The 23,410-nt window shown below is 44.5% G+C and overlaps 1 protein-coding gene across 1 annotated transcript in view; it reads left to right on the top strand.

Annotated features, from left to right (window-relative positions):
- Positions 1-23,410, top strand: part of LOC126091050 (uncharacterized) — a 376,404-nt gene that overhangs the window by 288,390 nt on the left and 64,604 nt on the right. The window contains exon 3 of the mRNA XM_049907032.1: positions 14,649-14,740. Coding sequence (XP_049762989.1) covers positions 14,649-14,740 — 92 coding nt within the window. The remainder of the gene's footprint in view (positions 1-14,648; positions 14,741-23,410) is intronic.

Raw genomic sequence — 23,410 nt, 5'->3', positions numbered from 1 at the left:
AGACTAGGACAGCGGTGCTGTTCTACACTTCACACACTGGCCAGAAGAGGATATTGGACAGGGTATCCTGATACATTCTATAGAGAACTATGTGTCTAGAATGGCTAGGAAAACAGCTGTATCGTATTATTATGAGAAATGTGTCGACTACATTCTTAATCAATAGTGAGAGTATCTGATATCAGGGAGTCATCATTCGGCTTTAACGATCACTACGATATGCATAAAGGTAATGCCATATCTCAGTTACAGTTTGTACCAGAATTTGTGGTTTAGGCATTGGTAAAATAACAGCTGATTGGCCACAGCATGATGTAACAAATCAATCCAGGGAAAAGTAGCTAACGATGCAGGAAGAGTATAGATTCCAATTTCACGATTACGGTAGGTATTCGTCGATCAGGGCAATCTTTTCCAGATATGGTCGGTGCTTTTGTCCACGGTCCAGCAATATAGGTGGCAGAATGCATGATTTTCAGTTACAGAGGGCATTAAACCATCAACAGGGCGCAGCTTATCACCCCAAACTCCATTCCTCCCAGCAGAGGTGGTTTATGCAAGTACGTGAGTTGAATAAAAAGTAATGCCTCCACTTTCGTTAACTGGGTTTGGATGGGAATATTTTAATAAATCAAACGCAGAAATAATCCCTAGAATGTGATATTTAATTACCATTATTCACTTTTCCACATAATCACCAGCCAATTGGATACATTTCTGCCAACGATGAACAAGTTTTGTGAAGCCGTCAGGGAAGAAGTCGACACTGTGTTTCCGCAACCACAGCCTCACAGTTCTCTCAACGTCTTCATCAGAAGCATAATGACTCCTCGTTGATCGTCTTTCATTATCGGGAATAGATGGAAGTCAAACGGTGCTAAATCTGGACTGTATGGAGGATGCCGTACGGTGGTGAGATTCAGTCTCTGAAGTTCTGCCGTGGTGGCACGTGAAGTGTGTAGTTTGGCTTTGTCGTGCTGCAGGAAAACATTTCCCTTTTCGTTTCGGCCCCTTGTTAGCCGTCGTTTCAGAGTTCACAGAGTTGTGATGTAATGCTCTGAATTTATTTTTGTTCCACGATCAAGGAAATCAACATGAATAACACTATCTGCGTCCCAGAACACTGTGGCTATGATTTTTCCAGCTGAGGGCTGCGTCTTGAATTTCTTTTTCTGGGGCGAGTCTTTGTGTCGATATTCCATAGACTGACGTTTCGTCTCCGGGTCGTAATGGTGTACCCATGTTTCGCCTCCTGTCACAATTGAATGGAGAAAGGCGTCATCTTCATTCTCGTAACGCGAGAGAAGTTCATGGTAAATTTCAAGCCTGTGCGCTTTCATTTCAGGAGTCAGCATCTGGGGTACCCATCGTGCGCAGATCTTGCGATAGCCAAGCAAAGCAATAATGTGATCCACACGTTCTTGTGGAATGCCGATTGTGCTTGCAGTTTTTCTCTGAGTGATACGACGATCGTCCTGAATCAATCTGTCAACATTCTGCTTGTGAAACTCGGCGGTTGCATCCACTGGACGCCCCGCTCTTTGTCACGCAAGTCAGATGTTCCCGCTCCAACGTCTTTAAACTTACTCGCCCAACGACGCGCAGTACTCCCATCAACACAATCACCATAAACTGCTTTCCTTCTCTGATGAATCTCCTTTGGGATGACACCTTCGGCTGTCAAGAATTCAATGACTGCACGTTGCTTAAATCGCACTGACCGACCGTCTGGGCAGGGTTCCATACTTTACCCTGTAACAACACAACCGTTCAATGCTGAGGCTTCCCGCCAACGGGAGCTGTAGAGAAGAGGCTACGGAACAAGTCAGTACCTACCTCATACCAATGCTGCCAACTGTTGAAGAGTGGAGGCATTACTTTTCAGTCAACCCTCGTATGCCTACAGTACGCCTTTTACTAGCGATACAAATCTTTGTGGTCCCAAAATATTTGGTATATGGAATAACACGAAATTCAAGTTTGTTTTGTTCTCTAAATTGTTTCGATTTAATGTAGAACGTAGAACAGTTGAGTTGCATCCAGGAGAGCATGATACGCGTAACGGTCCCACATTTGTGTGTGAAATATTCCAATTTTATAGTGACAAACTGATAATTTGAGGAAGCAGGTAGGCGTCTTGCACGAAAAGATTTTTTCGTAGCTCGATTTTAGAGGATTGTAATCTCCAACATTTTGTGCTGCTATATGTTATATTAGTATTTTTTCCATTTTGTGAATAAAAATGCTGACGTACGTGCAGATCAGCTGGTAGATGAAATACTACAAGCTGAACGTGCCAAAAATAGTCCCTTCAAAGAGATTTTGCACAAATTTCAACTACTAACGTTACTATTCAAGTGTGAGTGACTTCTTTCTTGAGGACTGACAAAACACCCGTCGGCAACTCGTAGATATCAATACTGAATGCATGCAATGTACATGCCAAATAGTATAGTTGTTTAATGCAACGACATGGCCTGTCTGGGGACGGTAATGTCTCAAGAATTACAGGGCGCCTTCAAATGGTTCAAATGGCTCTGAGCACTATGGGACTTAACATCTATGGTCATCAGTCCCCTAGAACTTAGAACTACTTAAACCTAACTAACCTAAGGACATCACACAACACTCAGTCATCACGAGGCAGAGAAAATCCCTGACCCCGCCGGGAATCGAGCCCGGGAACCCGGGCGCGGGAAGCGAGAACGCTACCGCACGACAACGAGCTGCGGACACAGGGCGCCTACGGCAGTATATCCCAGTATATTGAATCTTAATTTGTAATACCTGGACAGATCGACTTCTGTATTGAATAGGGAGTAGATTGTGTTATTATACCTGAAAATTCTTTATACTGCTCATCACTGGATCCAGTTCAAAGTCTTTGCAACTGCAATAACTTTTTTATGTCGCCCTATACAAGAAAAGTTCGGCACTGGACTTATCGACTATTTTGATAATTTCACAATCTACATATACTTCTGTACAAATATTCCGTGTGCCACTCTACAGTGCATGGCTGAGGATATGTTGCACCAGATTAGTAACGTTCTGTTCCATTCCATCAGCGTAGTAAGTTAGAGAAAAATATGTCTATGTACGCATGCTGATCTCATCTTGTTCTCACGATCTTTATATGAGATAGCTTACTTAAAAATGTCAAAGGTCTTAACAGTACAGGCTGTTTGTCAGATTCAATGGAAGTCTTGTCGTAGTCGCTCTCCCATTTAAATGATGGAGATGGATTCTGGATAGAAAGGTTCTTTCAAATAGAGCCCGAAATAAAAATCAAGCCCGAGGCAAGCGTCGTCATTCAGAAGACTCAGAACGAGCTGTTCATTTGTCCATAAAACATACGAGACATATTTGAGAACCCTGCTAAAAAAGAAAAAAAGATTTGGAATTTTATGAGACGATATTAGAAGTTTGAGTTCATCAACAGGTAGCCTGGAAAACCAGTTTCTGCATTTTCGTCGATATCTTGATGTACATGTCATATTTAGAAAACATTGCCATTAATATGAAAAAATTAAGAACTACCGAATGTTCATTCTCTTCCCCTCCCCCCCCCCCTACCCCCAGGAATAATCCAACCCCTTCTACCAAGATGCCGGTGCAGGATTTTGTGCACGAACTGACTTCTCTATTAAGTCCCATAAATGTGGGACGGAATTCATGTTGGACGATCTGCGTAGCCAGTTCTTCCGCTTGAATTGTCCAGAGTCTCCTTCAAACCCGTCGTAAACAATTGTGGCTCGGTGCCATGGTGCATTGTCATCCACGGCACGAAGTCCATGAATGGCTGTAAATGGTCTCAAAGTAGCCGAACATAACCGTATACAGTCAGTAATCGGTTCCGTTGGAACAGAGGTCCAGACCATTCCACATAAACACAGCCCACACCATTATGGAGCCGCCACCAGCTTGCGCAGTGAATTGTTGACAACTTGGGTCCGTGGCTTCGTGGGGTCTGCGCCACCCCCTACCATCAGCTCTTACCAACTGAAATCGGGACTCATCTGACCAGGCGAGGGTCCAACTGACATGGTCACGGGCCCAGGAGAGTCGCTGCAGGTGATGTCGTGCTGTTAGCAAAAGCATTCGCGTCGGTCGTCTGCTACCATTGCCCATCGGCCACTGCATTGTCAGTGGTGAGAGGTGACTCCTGAAATTTGGTATTCTCAGCACATGCTTGACATTGTTGATGTCGGAATACTGAATGCCCTAACGATTTCCGAAATGGCATGTCCCATGCGTCTAGCTCCGACTACCAGTCTGCGTTGTTGTTGTTATGGTCTTCAGTCCCGAGACTGGTTTGATGCAGCTCTCCATGCTACTCTATCCTGTGCAAGCTTCTTCATCTCCCAGTACCTACTGCAACCTACATCCTTCTGAATCTGCTTAGTGTATTCATCTCTTGGCCTCCCCCTACGATTTTTACCCTCCACGCTGCCCTCCAATACTAAATTGGTGATCCATTGATGTCTCAGAACATGTCCTACCAACCGATCCCTTCTTCTGGTCAAGTTGTGCCACAATCTTCTCCCCAATCCTATTCAATACTTCCTCATTAGTTATGTGATCTACCCATCTAATCTTCAGCATTCTTCTGTGGCACCACATTTCGAAAGCTTCTATTCTCTTCTTGTCCAAACTAGTTATCGTCCATGTTTCACTTCCATAGATGGCTACACTCCATACAAATACTTTCAGAAATGACTTCCTGACACTTAAATCTATACTCGATGTTAACAAATTTCTCTTCTTCAGAAACGCTTTCCTTGCCATTGCCAGTCTACATTTTATATCCTCTCTGCTTCGACCATCATCAGTTATTTTGCTCCCCAAATAGCAAAACTCCTTTACTACTTGAAAGTGACTCATTTCCTAATCTAATACCCTCAACATCACCCGACTTAATTCGACTACATTCCATTATCCTCGTTTTGCTTTTGTTGATGTTCATCTTATATCCTCCCTTCAAGACACCATCCATTCCGTTCAACTGCTCTTCCAAGTCCTGACAGAATTACAATGTCATCGGCGAACCTCAAAGTTTTTATTTCTTCTCCATGGATTTTAATACCTACACCGAATTTTTCTTTTGTTTCCTTTACTGCTTGCTCAATATACAGATTGAATAACATCGGGGAGAGGCTACAACTCTGTCTTACTCCCTTCCCAACCACTGCTTCCCTTTCATGTCCCTCGACTCTTATAACTGCCATCTGGTTTCTGTACAAATTGTAAATAGCCTTTCGCTCCCTGTGTTTCACCCCTGCCACCTTTAGAATTTGAAAGAGAGTATTCCAGTCAACATTGTCAAAAGCTTTCTCTAAGTCTACAAATGCTAGAAATGTAGGTTTACCTTTCCTTAATCTTTCTTCTAAGATAAGTCGTAAGGTCAGTATTGCCTCACGTGTTCCAGTATTTCTACGGAATCCAAACTGATCTTCCCCGAGGTCGGCTTCTACTAGTTTTTCCCTTCGTCTGTAAAGAATTCGTGTTAGTATTTTGCAACTGTGGCTTATTAAACTGATTGTTCGGTAATTTTCACATCTGTCAACACCTGCTTTCTTTGGGATTGGAATTATTATATTCTTCTGCGTTAAAAGTCTGTTAATTCCCATCGTTCGGCCATAACCACGTCGGAAGCCTTTTCACATGAATTACGTGAGTACAAATGACAGCTCCGCCAAAGCACTGGCCCTTTATACCATGTGCACGCGATTTTACCGCCATCTGTATATGTGCATATCGCTATCCCATGACTTTCTGTCAGCCCAGTGTATGTACGTGTGGTATTGATGGAGAACCGTTTCCCTTAACATTAACAAACATTATGTAATATCATAGCCAAGTACTTTCGACTGATATAAACAGCATCCTTACATGCTGAATGGCTGAATGTAACATGTTGATAACTGCTCTCAAAAGAAAGTTAAATCGTATAACAAGCGAAGCTGCTCTTAAAGGGCACCGTGAGTCATCTCATAGTTGGAGAAGATACGCACCAATGAACGAAAAGCGCCTGGAGATACCAATAACATCTACCAGAAAACAATACTTATCAATTCGTATTTTCCCTGAACGCTCCAACAGAATGTGGTAGCTTTATCTTCTTCTACATACGGCGTTGTCCTTTAATGTGACATTTTTACGAGAAACATTCAATTTAATGACGGAAATGGAATCATAGGTTCTTCGAAGCTTGTTCTCTGTTTTAGATAACGATTAAATTTATTTTAAATTTACTTGTGATTTCTTTGCACTTCCCTCGATCATTGGCAAAGATATGATGATGATGATGATGATATTTGGTTTGTGAGGCGCTCAACTGCACGGCCATCAGCTCCCGTACAAAGTCCCAATTTTTACACAGCCCAGTATTTTGTACACAGGTCAATCTAGCCACTGCCACGAATGATGATGATGAAATGATGAGGACAACAAAAATACCCAGTCCTCAGGCAGAGAAAATCCCCAATCCGGCCGGGAATCGAACCCCGAATCTCGTGATCCTGAGGCAGCAATGCTAGCCACTAGACCACGAGCTGCGGTCCATTGCCAAAAGGGTTACTTTGTCCGGTGAGCTCAGGCAGAGGTAGTTTCAAACTGTTTAGGAGTGCACGGCTACAGTTATTCTAGAGCCCACGCCTCGTTCTGAAAGTTAATTTAAATGATTTAATACTTTCGCTGGTGACCACACGATTGATCATCATTAATTACCAGCCTTTGCACCTAAATTTACAATCTGCAAACGTACGTGATGGAAGGCACCTTTTATTGAATCGCAGATCACAGTTTTAAATTCACTTGCAGAGCGTGAAAAGATGACTGTGTATAAGCCTCTGTGAGTTGTTAGTGGTCTGAATGGTTCAAATGCCTGTGAGCACTATGGGACTTAACTTCTGAGGTCATCAGTCCCCTAGAACTTAGAACTAATTAAACCTAACTAACCTAAGGACGTGACAGATATCCATGCCCGAGGCAGGATTCGAACCTGCGACCGTAGCGGCCGCGCGGTTCCAGACTGTAACGCCTAGAACCGTTCGGCCACTAAGGCCGGCTGTTAGTGGTCTGATTTTACCTTTATGTTCCCTAAGGCAATAATATATAGGAAGCTAAAATACGTTAGCTTATGTCGCCCTGAAACCGAAGAGATATTTGGCGTATTTCTTCGAGCTTCTGCCAGTCCTGACTTCTTTCCTCTCTGTCTCCTGCTGACTCAACTTGATATGGTTCTGTCACTCTTGAACGGTACTCAAGTATAATTTGTGTAAGGGATTTATATGCAACAACCAGACACTAGAAAAGTACCAATTTCCGACGAATGAACTGGAGCATTTAAATTTCGTTATCTGCCACTGAATCCAAGTGAGCATTATACACTCCTGGAAATAGAAATAAGAACACCGTGAATTCATTGTCCCAGGAAGGGGAAACTTTATTGACACATTCCTGGCGTCAGATACATCACATGATCACACTGACAGAACCACAGGCACATAGACACAGGCAACAGAGCATGCACAATGTCGGCACTAGTACAGTGTATATCCACCTTTCGCAGCAATGCAGGCTGCTATTCTCCCATGGAGACGATCGTAGACATGCTGGATGTAGTCCTGTGGAACGGCCTGCCATGCCATTTCCACCTGGCGCCTCAGTTGGACCAGCGTTCGTGCTGGACGTGCAGACCGCGTGAGACGACGCTTCATCCTGTCCCAAACATGCTCAATGGGGGACAGATCCGGAGATCTTGCTGGCCAGGGTAGTTGACTTGCACCTTCTAGAGCACGTTGGGTGTCACGGGATACATGCGGACGTGCATTGTCCTGTTGGAACAGCAAGTTCCCTTGCCGGTCTAGGAATGGTAGAACGATGGGTTCGATGACGGTTTGGATGTACCGTGCACTATTCAGTGTCCCCTCGACGATCACCAGTGGTGTACGGCCAGTGTAGGAGATCGCTCCCCACACCATGATGCCGGGTGTTGGCCCTGTGTGCCTCGGTCGTATGCAGTCCTGATTGTGGCGCTCACCTGCACGGCGCCAAACATGCAGACGACCATCATTGGCACCAAGGCAGAAGCGACTCTCATCGCTGAAGGCGACACGTCTCCATTCGTCCCTCCATTCACGCCTGTCGCGACACCACTGGAGGCGGGCTGCACGATGTTGGGGCGTGAGCGGAAGACGGCCTAACGGTGTGTGGGACCGTAGCCCAGCTTCATGGAGACGGTTGCGAATGGTCCTCGCCGATACCCCAGGAGCAACAGTGTCCCTAATTTGCTGGGAAGTGGCGGTGCGGTCCCCTACGGCACTGCGTAGGATCCTACGGTCTTGGCGTGCATCCGTGCGTCGCTGCGGTCCGGTCCCAGGTCGACGGGCACGTGCACCTTCCGCCGACCACTGGCGACAACATCGATGTACTGTGGAGACCTCACGCCCCACGTGTTGAGCAATTCGGCGGTACGTCCACCCGGCCTCCCGCATGCCCACTATACGCCCTCGCTCAAAGTCCGTCAACTGCACATACGGTTCACGTCCACGCTGTCGCGGCATGCTACCAGTGTTAAAGACTGCGATGGAGCTCCGTATGCCACGGCAAACTGGCTGACACTGACGGCGGCGGTGCACAAATGCTGCGCAGCTAGCTCCATTCGACGGCCAACACCGCGGTTCCTGGTGTGTCCGCTGTGCCGTGCGTGTGATCATTGCTTGTACAGCCCTCTCGCAGTGTCCGGAGCAAGTATGGTGGGTCTGACACACCGGTGTCAATGTGTTCTTTTTTCCATTTGCAGGAGTGTATTTCACATCTCCATGCGCTCTAGCACCGATGTACTGTAAGGTTTGATTGTTACTCATGAACCGTATAGTCAAAGGCTACTACGATGTTACGATTCATGAGATACACAGCAGATCTGTGAAGTTCTAACCTAATTTCACTATCTATTTTTATAGAACGTTTCCTCGTACATAACATTGCATTTTAAAAAATTAACAGACGTAAGACACTACTGTGAAAGTAGACATTCCAACATGTGTAGGAAATTATAAAATAATTTGCTTCCGATACAACGAGAGTACAATTTAATACAAGACAGGCTTCGTTTTCAATATAACTGGTGACATCATCCTTACAGCAGAGCTCAAGGACGCGCGCGGCTTGTGCCGTGTTGCGTGCGGCCCACCTGCAAGAGACTTTGTAGTAAACGCTCTCTTGATAGCAGGAAGTACCGCCGCTCGTAAAATTACGGGTTGTGCTCAGCTGGAATCACGCGATGAGTGTACGAGAGGAGACAGAGGAGCGCTAAACAAAATTGTAGACCACTATATCTGTCAGCGCTATGGCAACGTTAGGAGAAAGAGTGCGGTGGTGTGAAGATATAAGCGCAGTGGAGCATAAAGCTCTCTGGAAATCATTTTCCAATACAATACTGAGAGCAAGAACCATTCTGTTGAAATAGCCTCTCCCTCAGATTTCGATTTATGGGGAGCTAAGCGAGCATCAACGGAGAAACTCGTCTATTTTTTCCACCAGCCGACCGTATGCCTTTAAAACACCGGCGTGGCTGCAAATAAAGATTTTCTAACAAGAAGCTAACAATACTATAAATTATGTGTTTTACGCTGTAGCCTACAACCTATTCGTAACCAAAAGCTGCTTTGCATAGCTTATATCCCGATTACGGAGTGGTCTTTTCAGTCGATCATAAATGGCAAAGCTTCACCAGACTGTGCAATCACGCTCTCCTTTCCCTTTGCGTCTATCAAACGTTGCAGACAGTACATCCACATCACACGGGAGACCCTGTCACCAGAATTCGGGAAAACAGGTAAGACAATCAAAGCCAAACAGGGAACCAACGTGAAACCATTTGTATTAAGTTTTATTCCAGAATGTGTCCGACCGCATTTTCTCCACAAAGAAAATTATCCAGGCTTCCTTTCTTCGACCCACGTCAGAAGCGTAATTGATACGCAAAGGTTAAGTAATTGCAAAGCAGAGTCAGCTTTATGGAGTATCGTTACATTCATACCACAAAATTGTATTTTGAAATGAACTGGCTATACCATTAATGATTTAGCAATGTTTTCGAATTAAGGAAGAGGGGAGGTCTTGAAGAGTAACTTGGAAACAGATTAGGTTTATTGGGCAATAAGTACGTCATACTGCTTGAATGGTGAAAATTATTTTTACAATTATAATTAGTCATCTCTGCTGTTAAATGTCAGAATTACTCTCGATCTGTTTCAAGATCACACAGTAAAAGTTACTCACGCAGCATGGGAAAGTAAAAAACTGTTCATCTCTCATGATTCGGTGCTATTCTATCTGATTTTGATCCACTACGTCTCACAGAAGAATTTTGTAAGCTGAAGAACACGGCAGCACAGGTGGAATGTTTCAACTGGATCTCGTAAATGGTGTACAAGGAGGTTAAAGATGACTCAGTTCAAGACAATGACCTTGAAACTTCTTTATTTAAATGAGTGTGGCTGTACTTAAATCGCTGAATGACTGAAACCCACAATATCATAGCGCAACGCAATCTGACTGCTCAAAAAAAAGATAACCTGACTTCAAATAATTAATTCAAAAGAATAGCCCTAACTAAAAAGAAATGCTAACAAGAACCTATACATTTCATTAAGCACTTACCTCACAAAAATCTTCATTACGCGAACTACTGCAATACAGAGCGTCAATACTGCCAGCTAAATAAAAGATTCTAACTACTAAAGCCACTAACTACTAATAGGCATGTGGTTAGCAAAGAAAAGATTTTGTTGCAAATCAAATAATGTATTTTTTTATCTTAATAATGTGACATCCAGTTCAAACACAAATATAAATCGTCATTGACGTCCAGTACAAAGATATATAATCATGAATAATTTTCAGTATCGAAGTCGGATACTTCCAGATCGTTAACCTACGCTAACATTTCAGACCTCTACCCTCCATTAATGCTAACTTCTCACACTTAACATCCATCACTGCTGGCTGTTCACCTCCAACTGCCCAACAGAACTTCCATCACTGCTGGCAACTAACTTCCAACTGCCAACACTACTAGCGATTAACTTCCAACAACGAGTCCAACGAGCCACAGAGTCTCTTACAAAGAAAGCGTCAAGTCGGAGACCCAATACAAAGCGCTACACAGCGCTGCCAACACAGAAGCAGCCCACTTACAACCTTTAAAACTTGTTATCATGACGATAATGTAAAGTGTATCTTGAAAAATCATGTGAACAGCCGTCTGATGATGAACTTGCCAGTTTAAAACCAGCAACGGCGCTATTTACCTATATAAATAGCAGTATTAATAGTGGCTGGTTACTGTTTTCTTCTTTGTAAGAATTAACCTACATTATTTGTTATCATGACATAACATGCCGCGACTTCATCTTTCTTCACAAATTTGCATATTAAAAGAATGTCTATGCATTTCAAGCAGAACACTCATAGGGATGTCGAACAGATTTCTTTTTGTAATATTCAGTTTCATATCAACAGCCTATTAATAGGTCCATATGAAATTTCGATAATGGAAGAATGATGACGTGACTGTGGGTTTCTTTGTATGTTACGTAGGAATAACTGACATAAAATGAAAGAAGAAATGAGTGAAATTACTACATTAATGACTATGATAGAAACGTGAGCTAATTAAATGGAATCCTTGATACCGCGAAAAAATCTAGGAAATGATGAGTGCTTGCATCTACATGTAGATCCTACGTTCGATCTACTGTCCTGAATTATGGATTCGATTTATTGACCTCGTATTGCGCTTTGTAGTGTATTAAATACTTGTCCTGCAGACAATGTTGCAGTAAGATTGGAATGTCTTTCCATATTCTCTGTCATCTGTGTATCCATTCATCTTCCTCTGTCTACATATATAAAGTACCCCACCACGGTATCTGTTTGTGTGTTTGGGCAACCTCAGAAACTGCTGTAGGGATTTTCATATGAGTTTCACTAATAGACCGATTTATGAGGATGGTTTATCGAGATGAGATACAGGCGCAAGTCCACTTGACTGCAGTGCCAGGTTGGCGGGAGCTACCGTTTCCGGGGGGTTAGCGCGAGCTACCGGTGACTTCCCGAATGACCTGCAGTCCAAGATATACCAGATATTCAGCTGATAAGATGTTTTGTTATAGAGTCAATATTTAAGCGGAGTGAATGGAAGTGTGAGAGAAGGTCACACAAATAATGTAGCTCTTGTCAGACTGGCACTAAAGTCAACAACCGACAAGCGGTCGTAGCTCGCTCCAAACGCCCTGCAGTTTGTTGGATAGGGTATCGCGGTAATTCGCAGCTCCCACCATTCCCACGAGATGTTATGTCAAACGCCAACTAATTATGAAACAGATAATGCAGGGTGACAGTTATTGAACTACATGAAATAAAATCGTCATAAGTTCTGAACAGTTGGCCGCGGGGCATGATGGGAATTAGTATGCCCATACATGGTTTGGTTCAGTGACGAAGCCCACTTTCATTTGGATGGGTACGTCAGTAAACATTTGGGGGACTGATAATCCGCATTTCGCGATCGAGAAGTCTCTTCACCCTCAACTGGTGACACTGTTGTGTGCAGCGTCCGGTCACGGAACAGTCGGTGCGATATTCCTTGATGGTGCGGTGACTACCAAACGATACGTGATTTCATCCTCATTATCCAAAGTGACGGAGCTCGACCCCATCGAAGCAGGAGAGTGTCTGATGTCCTGGAGAAGCACTTTTGGGACCGCATTTTGGCTCTGGGGTACGCAGAGGCCACTGGCATGGTCCTCAATTGGTCGCCATGTCCTCCACATCTGAACACGTACGACTCCTTTTTTCGTGGCTATATTAAAGACAAGGTGTACAGCAATAACCCCAAAACCATTGCTGAGCTAAAAAAAACACTCGGGTGGCCATCGACAGCATCGATGTTCCGACATTTCAGCGGGTCATGCAGAATTTCGCTATTCGTCTGCGCCACGTCATCGCCAATGATGGCGGGCATATCGAACATGTCATAACCTAAATCCGAACACCTGTAGTGACGTTTTCGTGTTGTGCACGCCGTAGTTTGTAACTAATTTAGTTTTTTTTCGTATAGTTCAATAACTGTCACCTGTATTTGTGGCCGGGCGCGGTGGCCCAGCGGTTCTAGGCTCTTCAGTCCGGAACCGCGCGACTGCTATGGTCGCAGGTTCGAATCCTGCCTCGGGCATGGATGTGTGTGATGTTCTTAGGTTAGTTAGGTTTAAGTAATTCTAAGTTCTAGGTGACTGATGACCTCAGATGTTAAGTCCCTTAGTGCTCAGAGCCATTTGAATCGCTTAAGTTATATGAAAGTGATGATATTTAATTGCCTGACGTTTTCTCCGAATATTAATCATAACTCTATGGAGTAGCCCGTGAACAAAATTATCGCTGCGACAGACAAGTTGTCCAATCAAAAAATGGTTCAAATGGCTCTGAGCACTATGCGACTTAACTTCTGAGGTCATCAGTCGCCTAGAACTTAGAACTAATTAAACCTAACTAACCTAAGGACATCACACACATGTATACCCGAGGCAGGATTCGAACCTGCGGCCGTAGCGGTCGCTCGGTTCCAGACTGTAGCGTCTAGAACCGCACGGCCACTCCAGCCGGCCGTTGTCCAATCGTAGATGCTTATTGTCACTGGGGCGGGTCACTAGTGTAAATTAAATCAGGAAGACAGTGTTTCAGTTGCCGCGGTTACTAATAACCGTGCCATCTACAGGTTCATACTCAGTTTGTATCCAACAGATGAAACTGTATGAATCACTCTAAGATGAGAGCAGCATTTTCCATGCAACCTGTATTCTGTTGGTGTCTTTCGCTTATTGGGATGTTCCGGCCACCGAAGTTTTACGTTTAATAAAAGAGTTACAAGCTACACCTTAAACTTTCTAAAAGGGAACTTATTAACCCTGAACAGAGGTATCCAGAGAAATGTAGTGATATCTAGAGAAATGCAGTAGCCACTGCTTGCATTGATTAAAGCTTCAATGGTTTCTAATGTAGTTGAGGCCCTGTATAAAATGAGCTGTAAAAGCGTGTAAAATTCAGATGATTGTCTGTTGCGCAGTTTTGTACTGTGGACGCTGGTTCTGCATTGTCGTGCAGAAGGTCAAGGTGAGTCGCAAGCGTACTGTAGCCACAAGGTCGTACTGTCGGCTCCATTATCGTTCACCGGTGAGACACGTTCGCATTGGTGGTGGCTGTTGTCCAACTTTGGATTTTCTACTGCTTTGGTAGGCTTTGATGAGTCTCACCACTGTCATAATCTGCGACAGTTGACGGTTACCTCGTCACCTATAGCAGTTTGCTGGCGGTAGTATTCGACATACCCAGGATACACTCCTGACATGGTGCGACGCGAAATGATATCCCTGTCACATGACACGTCGAACTATTCCATTCATGTTGGTAACAACGTCACCTTCTCCAGTTTAATTGCTCATAGATGTACGTCTTAAAGTACCTTACAGGTCCCGCGTTCACCATGTCAACATGTCTTATGCAATGAAGCCGCATACGCAAACGCACATGCTGTTGACGTAATATCATTGAAACCAGAAATGGTGAATTTTTTCGTGTTACAGAATCGACTTCCGTACACTCGCAGCCCCCAACCTGGCGAACTCGGCGGTGCTCAGGATGCTGCAGGAGGAGGAGAGGGCAGGAACACAGAAAGGTCAGTCAGCTGCGACCCGCCATCCCCTGCCCTGTGGAGAGACGTCGTTGCAGGCACCGTGCGAGTGCGTTCAGTAAAAAGCGAGCCAACAACTGTTGAAGCAACCTCTACAAGTACATAATCAAGCAATTGCGCGCTCATTCTCATAAAGGAATGGAAGAAGGGGAAAGAAGGGGACTGAAGTCATATGACAACACGTATACAATTTTGTATATGCTTTTTGACCTGCCAAAACCTTTATTAGCTAGCTCGCCAATATGATAGGTGAGGTAAGAAACCACATTACGTGAATCAAAACTCTGTAATTCAGCAGCAGCAGGAGCACTGCCACTAGTCGTTTCAACGGCAACAGCAAACCAACCGTTACCATGACTGAAGGTAATATTAAAATTACAGGCCACAAATGCACAAGGGCCATCTAGAATAGAACTTGAGGCAACTCCTTTCAGTTTATTCTTTACGACACCCACTCCAGTGCCACTCTTGGTTTCTGCATTAACAATGCACCTGTCATATCGGAAGGTATTTTCTCTATGAATAGATAGAAACCGTAGTGCCTGATATTAATGATGGTAATTGTACGAGTGGGAGTTATAATCTTTTAATTATCACCTCAAAAAATAGTTACTTAATTTTTCGTTTGCTTGGAGGTACTTTTCTGCAGTCCTGCAGTACTGAAAGCTCCACGCCACAGTACCGTAGTTGTCGAGGCGATAATTAATACTTTATGACTGCTTATCGTAAACGGGAACGGTATTCTAACTCTGTTTGTTAACACTACCGTGAGGTTTATTAAGTACTTTACCTAGTCAGCAGTTTTACCACTTGCCGCGATAGATTTCTGAGAAGTTCGGTGCGAGTGTTGCATCTTTAGGTACCCTATGGCCTCTGGAATAACAACGGCATAAAATAAACACTATACCCAGCTACCGAAAACCCTACAGATGTGCACCTCACACAGAGGCTTATAGATACAAGAATAAAAACATAGCATATCAAACCACGTAGGTGAAACAATAACATCGTGTAGACGCGTGATAAAGAACGTTCAAGATTGGATGACAAACAGAAACATAAATTCGTAATGGGGAAGGAACACAGTTAACAAACTTATGTACGTGCCAATGAGTTTCAAGTGACTGAATATTCCAGATCGTTAATAGGTTCGTTACTACACCACTCCAAACACAACCGTTTGTGTTGTAATCTTAGTGGCAGCCTAAGCAAGAGGCGGTAATTCCCTGGTCCTGCTGCTGCTAGACCCAGAACCGTGGTGTGGAATGACGCAGAATGTTGCAACGGGTCCATTACTAATTCTCAAATAACAGGCGCAGGTGGCTTACAATGTGCTTGGCACACAACACAGTGGTCGTCTGTTGTGGTCGTCAGAAGTGGTCGGCTGTAACTTTGACGACACCACTAAATACACACAACACTCTTGCACTCTCGTGCCCATTTTGCCTGTCATAGAGAACTTCAACTACACTTCTGGCCCTTAAAATTACTACACCAAGAAGAAATGCAGATGATAAACGAGTATTCATTGGACGAATATATTATTACTGGAACTGACATGTGATTACATTTTCACGCAATTTGGGTGCATAGATCCTGAGAAATCAGTACCCAAAACAACCACCTCTGTCCGTAATAACGGCCTTGATACGCCTGGGCATTGAGTCAAACAGAGCTTGGATGTCGAATACAGGTACAGCTGCCCATGCAGCTTCAACACGATACCACAGTTCATCAGGAGCAGTGACTGGCTTATTGTGACGAGCCAGTTGCTCGGCCACCATGACCAGACGTTTTCAATTGGTGAGAAATCTGGAGAATGTGCTGGCCAGGGCAGCAGTCGAACATTTTCTGTATCCAGAAAGGCCCGTACAGGACCTGCAACATGCGGTTGTGCATTATCCTGCTGAAATGAAGGGTTTAGCAGGGATCGAATGATGGGTAGAGCCACGGGTCGTAACACATCTGAAATGTAACGTCCACTGTTCAAAGTGCCGTCAGTGCAAACAAAAGGTGACCGAGACGTGTAACCAATGGCACCCCATAGCATCACGCCGGGTGATACGCCAGTATGGCGATGACGAATACACGCTTCCACTGTGCGTTCACCGCGATATCGCCAAACACGGATGTGACCATCATGATGCTGTAAACAGAACCTGGATTCATCCGAAAAAATGACGTTTTGCCACTCGTGCACCCAGGTCCGTCATTGAGTACACCATCGCAGGCGCTCCTGTCTGTGATGCAGCGTCAAGGGTAACCGCAGCCATGGTCTCCGAGCTGATAGGCCACGCTGCTGGAAACGTCGTCCAACTGTTCGTGCAGATGGTTGTTGTCTTGCATACGTCCCCATCTGTTGACTCAGAGATCGAGACGTGGCTGCACGATCCGTTACAGCCATGCGGATAAGATGCCTGTCATCTCGAATGCTAGTGACACGAGGCCGTTGGGATCCAGCACGGCGTTCCGTATTACCCTCCTGAACCCACCGATTCCATATTCTGCTAACAGTCATTGGATCTCGACCAACGCGAGCAGCAATGTCGCGATACGATAAACCGCAATCGCGATAGGCTACAATCCGACCTTTATCAAAGTCGGAAACGTGATGGGACGCATTTCTCCTCCTTACACGAGGCATCACAACAACGGTTCACCAGGCGACGCCGGTCAACTGCTGTTTGTGTATGAGAAATCGGTTGGAAACTTTCCTCATGTCAGCACGTTGTAGGTGTCGCCACCGGCGCCAACCTTGTGTGAATGCTCCGAAAAGCTAATCATTTGCATATCACAGCATCTTCTTGCTGTCGGTTAAATTTCGCGTCTGTAGCATGTCATCTTCGTGGTGTAGCAAATTTAATGGCCAGTAGTGTATAATAATCATTTACACAACCACCGATGGCGCGCACGTTTGCGAAGTTACAGTGACATCCTATCAAGTCGTTCAACTTTTCTGTCAGGCAATGTACTTCTGGTGTTTTACGGTCTGACTAAACAAATAAGTTAATCGTAGTCTGGATATCCAATTTACTCATCTGTGCACTTTCTGCGATGAGCAGTCTCTAATGACCTCGCTGTCGACAGAAGTTTAAACTCCAACAGTCATTTCTTTTCCTACTAAGGGGTCGTCTTTGTAATCATACTTAGGTGTTCAATAGGTGTAATCCACAGTGAACCGAAGAAGCAGTGATGATATTTAGGGATGACAACTTGTACCATTATACTCTGCGTAGTGGCAAGACGTGACCGCGCGCCCGTATTTAAGCGCAGAGCTGAGGCACAGGGCGTGCCAGTTGTACTCTGGGCAGCCGCGAAGAACTGTGTCTACTTGCTAGCCACAGTGTCTCAGACTTCAAGGTGCGTTTACACTGCCATTTGTATCGGCACATGTATGAGATACATGTATATGCGACTTTGCGACATGTATCGCGACTTGTATGAGTTGACAAGTATCAACCTTATACATGTATGAGCGTGCGTTTACACTGGTTGATATGTATCACTGTGCGATAGCTTTCGACGACGATTTGGAAGATTTCACATTTTTATATGCTGGTACACTTGCTCTTTTGGAAGATGATACGAAGAAAAGGCGGAGGAAGCGTAGATGGTGGCAGAGAGAGTTTCTCGCGAATTAACGCTAAAGGATGACGCATATTTTAGAAATTATAATAGGATGAGTATGGAGGATTTCCGCGGTTTGTTATCACTTGTGGCTCCTCTTGTGTCCAAAACCAACACAAACTTTCGGGAAGCGATTCCACGAGAGGATCAGTTGGCAGTAACACTCCGTTTTTTGGCCACTGGGGATTCCTCTTGAAACGAAGATTTCATTGCAAAACATTTGCATTGTCGCGCGATTGCTAATGCCAACGTCTCACACATGATTGTCGGCATCCGTTGTCAACATTATCACGCGAGGCCGCCGGAATAATAGCAAAAAATTGATATACGTGCCAGATGCATGAAAAAATTATAGAATGTATTACATACTCTGATGTATATAAAACTTTTACCTTCACTTCTTGGAATAAAACTTGCACAATGGCCTCGCAAACAAGAAGAATAATGTTGCATATGGCACTTTTTGATGTTCTATGCAGATACATTAACGTCGAAACGATAGTCGGCACCTCCAAAACTCAAACAGCCGCCAAAGAACCTGGTACTACGCATGCGCTAATCGTCAAAATAAGCGGCAGGCGACAAGACGACAGGAAATGATAGTACTGCGCATGCGCGAGTTCAAATGTCGCTCATACATGTCGCGTATATGGCCAAAAAGCGATATACAAAATGTATACGCGACATGTATGAGCTCGAGGGTCCGCATACAAGTTCCGTGAATTTTTGTATGAGGTGATGTATCGCGACATGTCAAATTGACCTTCACGTCGACAGACACTACCGCTGGGTGATGAATCCTGATCACTGTCTGATACAAAGTATCTGAAGTATTTATTCTGGTCGCAGGTTCGAATCCTGCCTCGGGCATGGATGTGTGTGATGTCCTTAGGTTAGTTAGGTTTAAGTAGTTCTAAGTTCTAGGGGACTAATGACCTCAGCAGTTGAGTCCCATAGTGCTCAGAGCCATTTGAACCATTTATTCTTGTCACGGAGTGAAAACAATAGAAAAACGGGGACGTAAGGATATTTTTCCCCCGCGTTTATTTAAGTTCTCCGAATCACCAGGGCTGACAGCTTTAGGTCGCATCGAGTCGTGATTCACGACTCAAAGGCGCGTCTATTTCGGCGTGGCTGTCTTTCGTTAGCGGCTGGGGGTGGCCGGCGCTGTGGTGCAAGCGTGGCGTTGGCGGCGGCGGCCATCGGGGGCCGCTCTGCCAACCTGGCAGTGGCGCGGCTGACTCAGGCCGCCTTGCTCACCGCCCTAAATCCGGCCGCCGTTGCTGCACCTCTGGCCACAAATCCTTTTAAAATGCTGAATTCTCTTTATACAATCGGGGGCATTACCAGAAGTGACTTTACAAGTGTTGTCTGCCGTAGGTGGAAAACCTGCTGATCTTCGTCGTCGTCATCATTGAATGGAAATATACTAGTCTTGGTCACCAACACGATTTTATCATCTCATCTTTACACACCACGGCGTAATGCTGTCATAAGATCTGTCAAAAACCGTATACAGTAGCCTACCGCTTCTCGCTAGATCTTTGGGAAAGTAGGCGTTTCCATTTGCTAACAGTTGCCTGTTCTCAGATGCCACAAACTTCTATCGTGTCAGCCGGCCGCGGTGACCGAGTGGTTCTAGGCGCTTCAGTCTTTAACCGCGCGACCACTACGGTCGCAGGTTCGAATTCTGCCTCAGGCATGGATGTGTGTGATGTCCTTAGGTTAGTTAGGTTTAAGTAGTTCTATGGGACTGATGACCTCAGATGTTAAGTCCCATAGTGCTCAGACCCATTTTCTCTATCGTGTCAGTCTTTTTCCGATAGAGCACTGCTGTCCACGGCTGTGGTTATACTTTCCCTCCACGCTACCCTCTGTCTCCCTCGGTTCCTTCTCCCTGGCGGAGACCAGTTCGCCAAACACGGAGATCATCATCGTTCCTCCATCCGTCGGACATGTCCACACCACCTCACAATCAGTACTCAAGCATCAGTCATGTTTCTCACTGGTTCTACAGCATCCATCTCTGTTCCTACATATTCATTTCTCACTCGATCCAAGCGGACCACTCTCATGCTCCGTCCTAACCCGTCCATTTCATTCCCCTCAGTTTTCCTCATTCCTCGTTCAGCGTCCAACACACTGAGCCATATCTCATATACTTTTAACCGGAGCACGTAGAACTACTTTCTTTGTTCGTCTGGATATGTGCCGACTCTAAAAGATACCATTTAATGTTCTAATAGCTCTTCCGCATCCCAACGGCCAGTCTTATCGATTGGTTGAGTGGTGAATCCAGATACTTGTACACTTCCACATTTCTCCCCCGGCCAGACTTAAAATCATAATCTAACCTTACCCACTTCCAACAACAAGGTATTCTATTTCATCCATATCGACTGCTATACCCTATTGTTTATAAGCATCCATTAATTTAGTCATTTGATACATGGCGTCATCCTTATCTAGAGCCATTAGTACTTGATCGTCGGCAAACAGTAATGAGTGTAAACAATGACGCTGTACTGCCACGCCGATACTGGTGCACTATCTACTCCAGTAACCAAGAACGACCTCTAAATACAACTTAAACGAGCTTGGTGACCTAGAACGTCCTTGCCTTAATACTTGTTTTAGATTTTCCGATATCTCACCACCAACCTTGACAACTGCCACTGATTGGTGGTACATCTTTTTTTCCAATTCTTTTAATATACCATTCACTCCAAAATTTTCCAAATGATGATGATGATTATTATTAGTGTTTTAGGGCGCACAACAGCGAGGTTATCAGCGCCCGTTCCCAAAAGTTCAATTCAGAGCCGAATTGTGAGAGAATGGGTATTGTTCAAATTGCAAGATTGGACACAGCACAGCAAATCAGGGAGATAAAACTAAAAATAAAATAGCAGTCCATAGTTACTTCCTTGGCATGAAATCATAGGCCCTTTCTAAATCGACAAACACTAAATGGAAAGCTTGACTTTTTGCGATCATTTTCTGACACATATGGCGCACACGAAAGATATTATTATGACAGCTTTTCCCAGCAATAAAACCCAACTGTTTCTGAGATGCAACGACATCCACAACCTTTCCCAATCAGTTATTCAATATACTACTGAACAACCTGCTCACCGAAGCCGTTACATTCATTCCCCTGTAATTAGTCGAATCTCTCCTGCTCCCTTTGTTATGTTAGCGGTAATATATCTCCCATTCTTGGGGTACTTCATCCCCCTAAAACCATTATATTAAAAATAGCTACTAATGCTGCTTCACTAATGCCATTACTTAACCTCCAGAACCGGTTGCCTTTCCATTTTCTGTGTTTTGAAGGGTTTGATAAACTTCAGCTACCTCTTCCACAACGTAAATATCCACTTGATTCTGCTCTTTTCTAAACTCAACCTTGTCCTCTGTCAGAAGCTCTTTAAAATGTGTCTTCCATTGAGATATGGCAAACATTGAAGCTCTCAATTTTAGCAGGAATCTCACCCGGTGTATAAATCGCCAAGCTTCTGATGTCCTGTTGCATCCAACTGAATCTTCTACGGCGACACGTTTCTTCTCCCACGTCACCTCTTTAGCTCGAATAACCATCCTTAATTGTGTTGTAGAGATCTCTAGCTTCCTGCCTTTTAGAGTTTAACCATTTATCGTAAACATTCTTTTCTTCAGTCCTTTCTCTTAAGGCCTGGGTCATCAACTCAGTACCCCTCCCTCCTCCTGCTCCTCCTCCTCCTCCTCAGCATCTCCCAGTAAACATGATTTTAAATCCTCATATAGAGATATTGCAGTTCCATCCCTACCCAATTCGAGTTTCTGCTCAACTTGTCTCTGGTTATGATGAGATGTTAAATTAAAATTATGTTGGTGACCAGCCGGCCGGAGTGGCCGTGCGGTTCTAGGCGCTTCAGTCTGGAGCCGGGCGACTGCTATGGCCGCAGGTTCGAATCCTGCCTCGGGCATGGATGTGTGTGATGTCCTTAGGTTAGTTAGGTTTAATTAGTTCTAAGTTCTAGGCGACTGATGACCTCAGAAGTTAAGTCGCATAGTGCTCAGAGCCATTTTTTTTTTGTTGGTGACCAAGACTAGTACATTTCCATTCACTGCTAAAGATGATCCCAGATCTCTAAGAGATTCCTTTGCCTAAAATGATAAAACTTCATAATCAGCCGCCGGCCGTATCTTGCCTCGGGCATGGATGTGTGTGATGTTCTTAGGTTAGTTAGGTTTAAGTAGTTCTAAGTTCTAAGGGATTCATGACCTCAGAAGTTAAGTGCCATAGTGCTCAGAGCCATTTGAACCATAATCAGCCATTCGACATCGATGGCTATACTTTTGAAGATTTTAAACTAAATTAAGGTCTTCGTCTATATGCCTCGATATTGTTGCTGCTTAATTTCTTTTGTAAGCACAGTGGACAAAAATTAGTGACCACCGGGAGACATCACGGTAATACTCGGTAAAACCGCCTCCACAATTTTCTATTCTGCCGAAGCCACTTGTTGATTATTATGTCCCGTAGAGTTGCCAAATTGCTGTGATGTTGATTGCTAAGTTTCACCTACTGTTTCAAATGGTCTCATTGATTTTATTTGGGATTAAGACCGACTGATGTAGCGGGGGGGGGGGGGGGGGGGGGACAATCGGGCGAGATAAGAGACCTGAATAAGGTTTCGTCATAGTAGAAACGTAAGTGTGCAGCCCTGTGCACACCAGCTGTGTAAGACAGAGTGTCCACTGCTCGCTTACCATGAAGATTCAAGCCACGCTATACGTTTCCAGTCATCTACTGTCCAGTTTCTAAATTGTCTGGCCAGTTGAAGACGTAGAGCTTATTAACTGACATTAAGTCGAGGCCTGTCCGTGACTGTAGCTTCTACGAGGGGCACCCCGTAAGTAATCCAGTTTTTTTCTCTCTACCAGTTTCGGTTGCATTTGTTACGGGATATCGCGGAATATTCCCGCTTCAGCCCCCATAGTTTCATGAAGCTCCGATAGGTGGCGAGCCATGCATAGCCC

This window comes from Schistocerca cancellata, chromosome 1 (genome assembly GCF_023864275.1).
Source record: "Schistocerca cancellata isolate TAMUIC-IGC-003103 chromosome 1, iqSchCanc2.1, whole genome shotgun sequence".
Taxonomy (NCBI): domain Eukaryota; kingdom Metazoa; phylum Arthropoda; class Insecta; order Orthoptera; family Acrididae; genus Schistocerca; species Schistocerca cancellata.
Note: the sequence above shows the minus strand (reverse complement) of the source record. Positions and strands in the feature narration are given on the sequence as shown.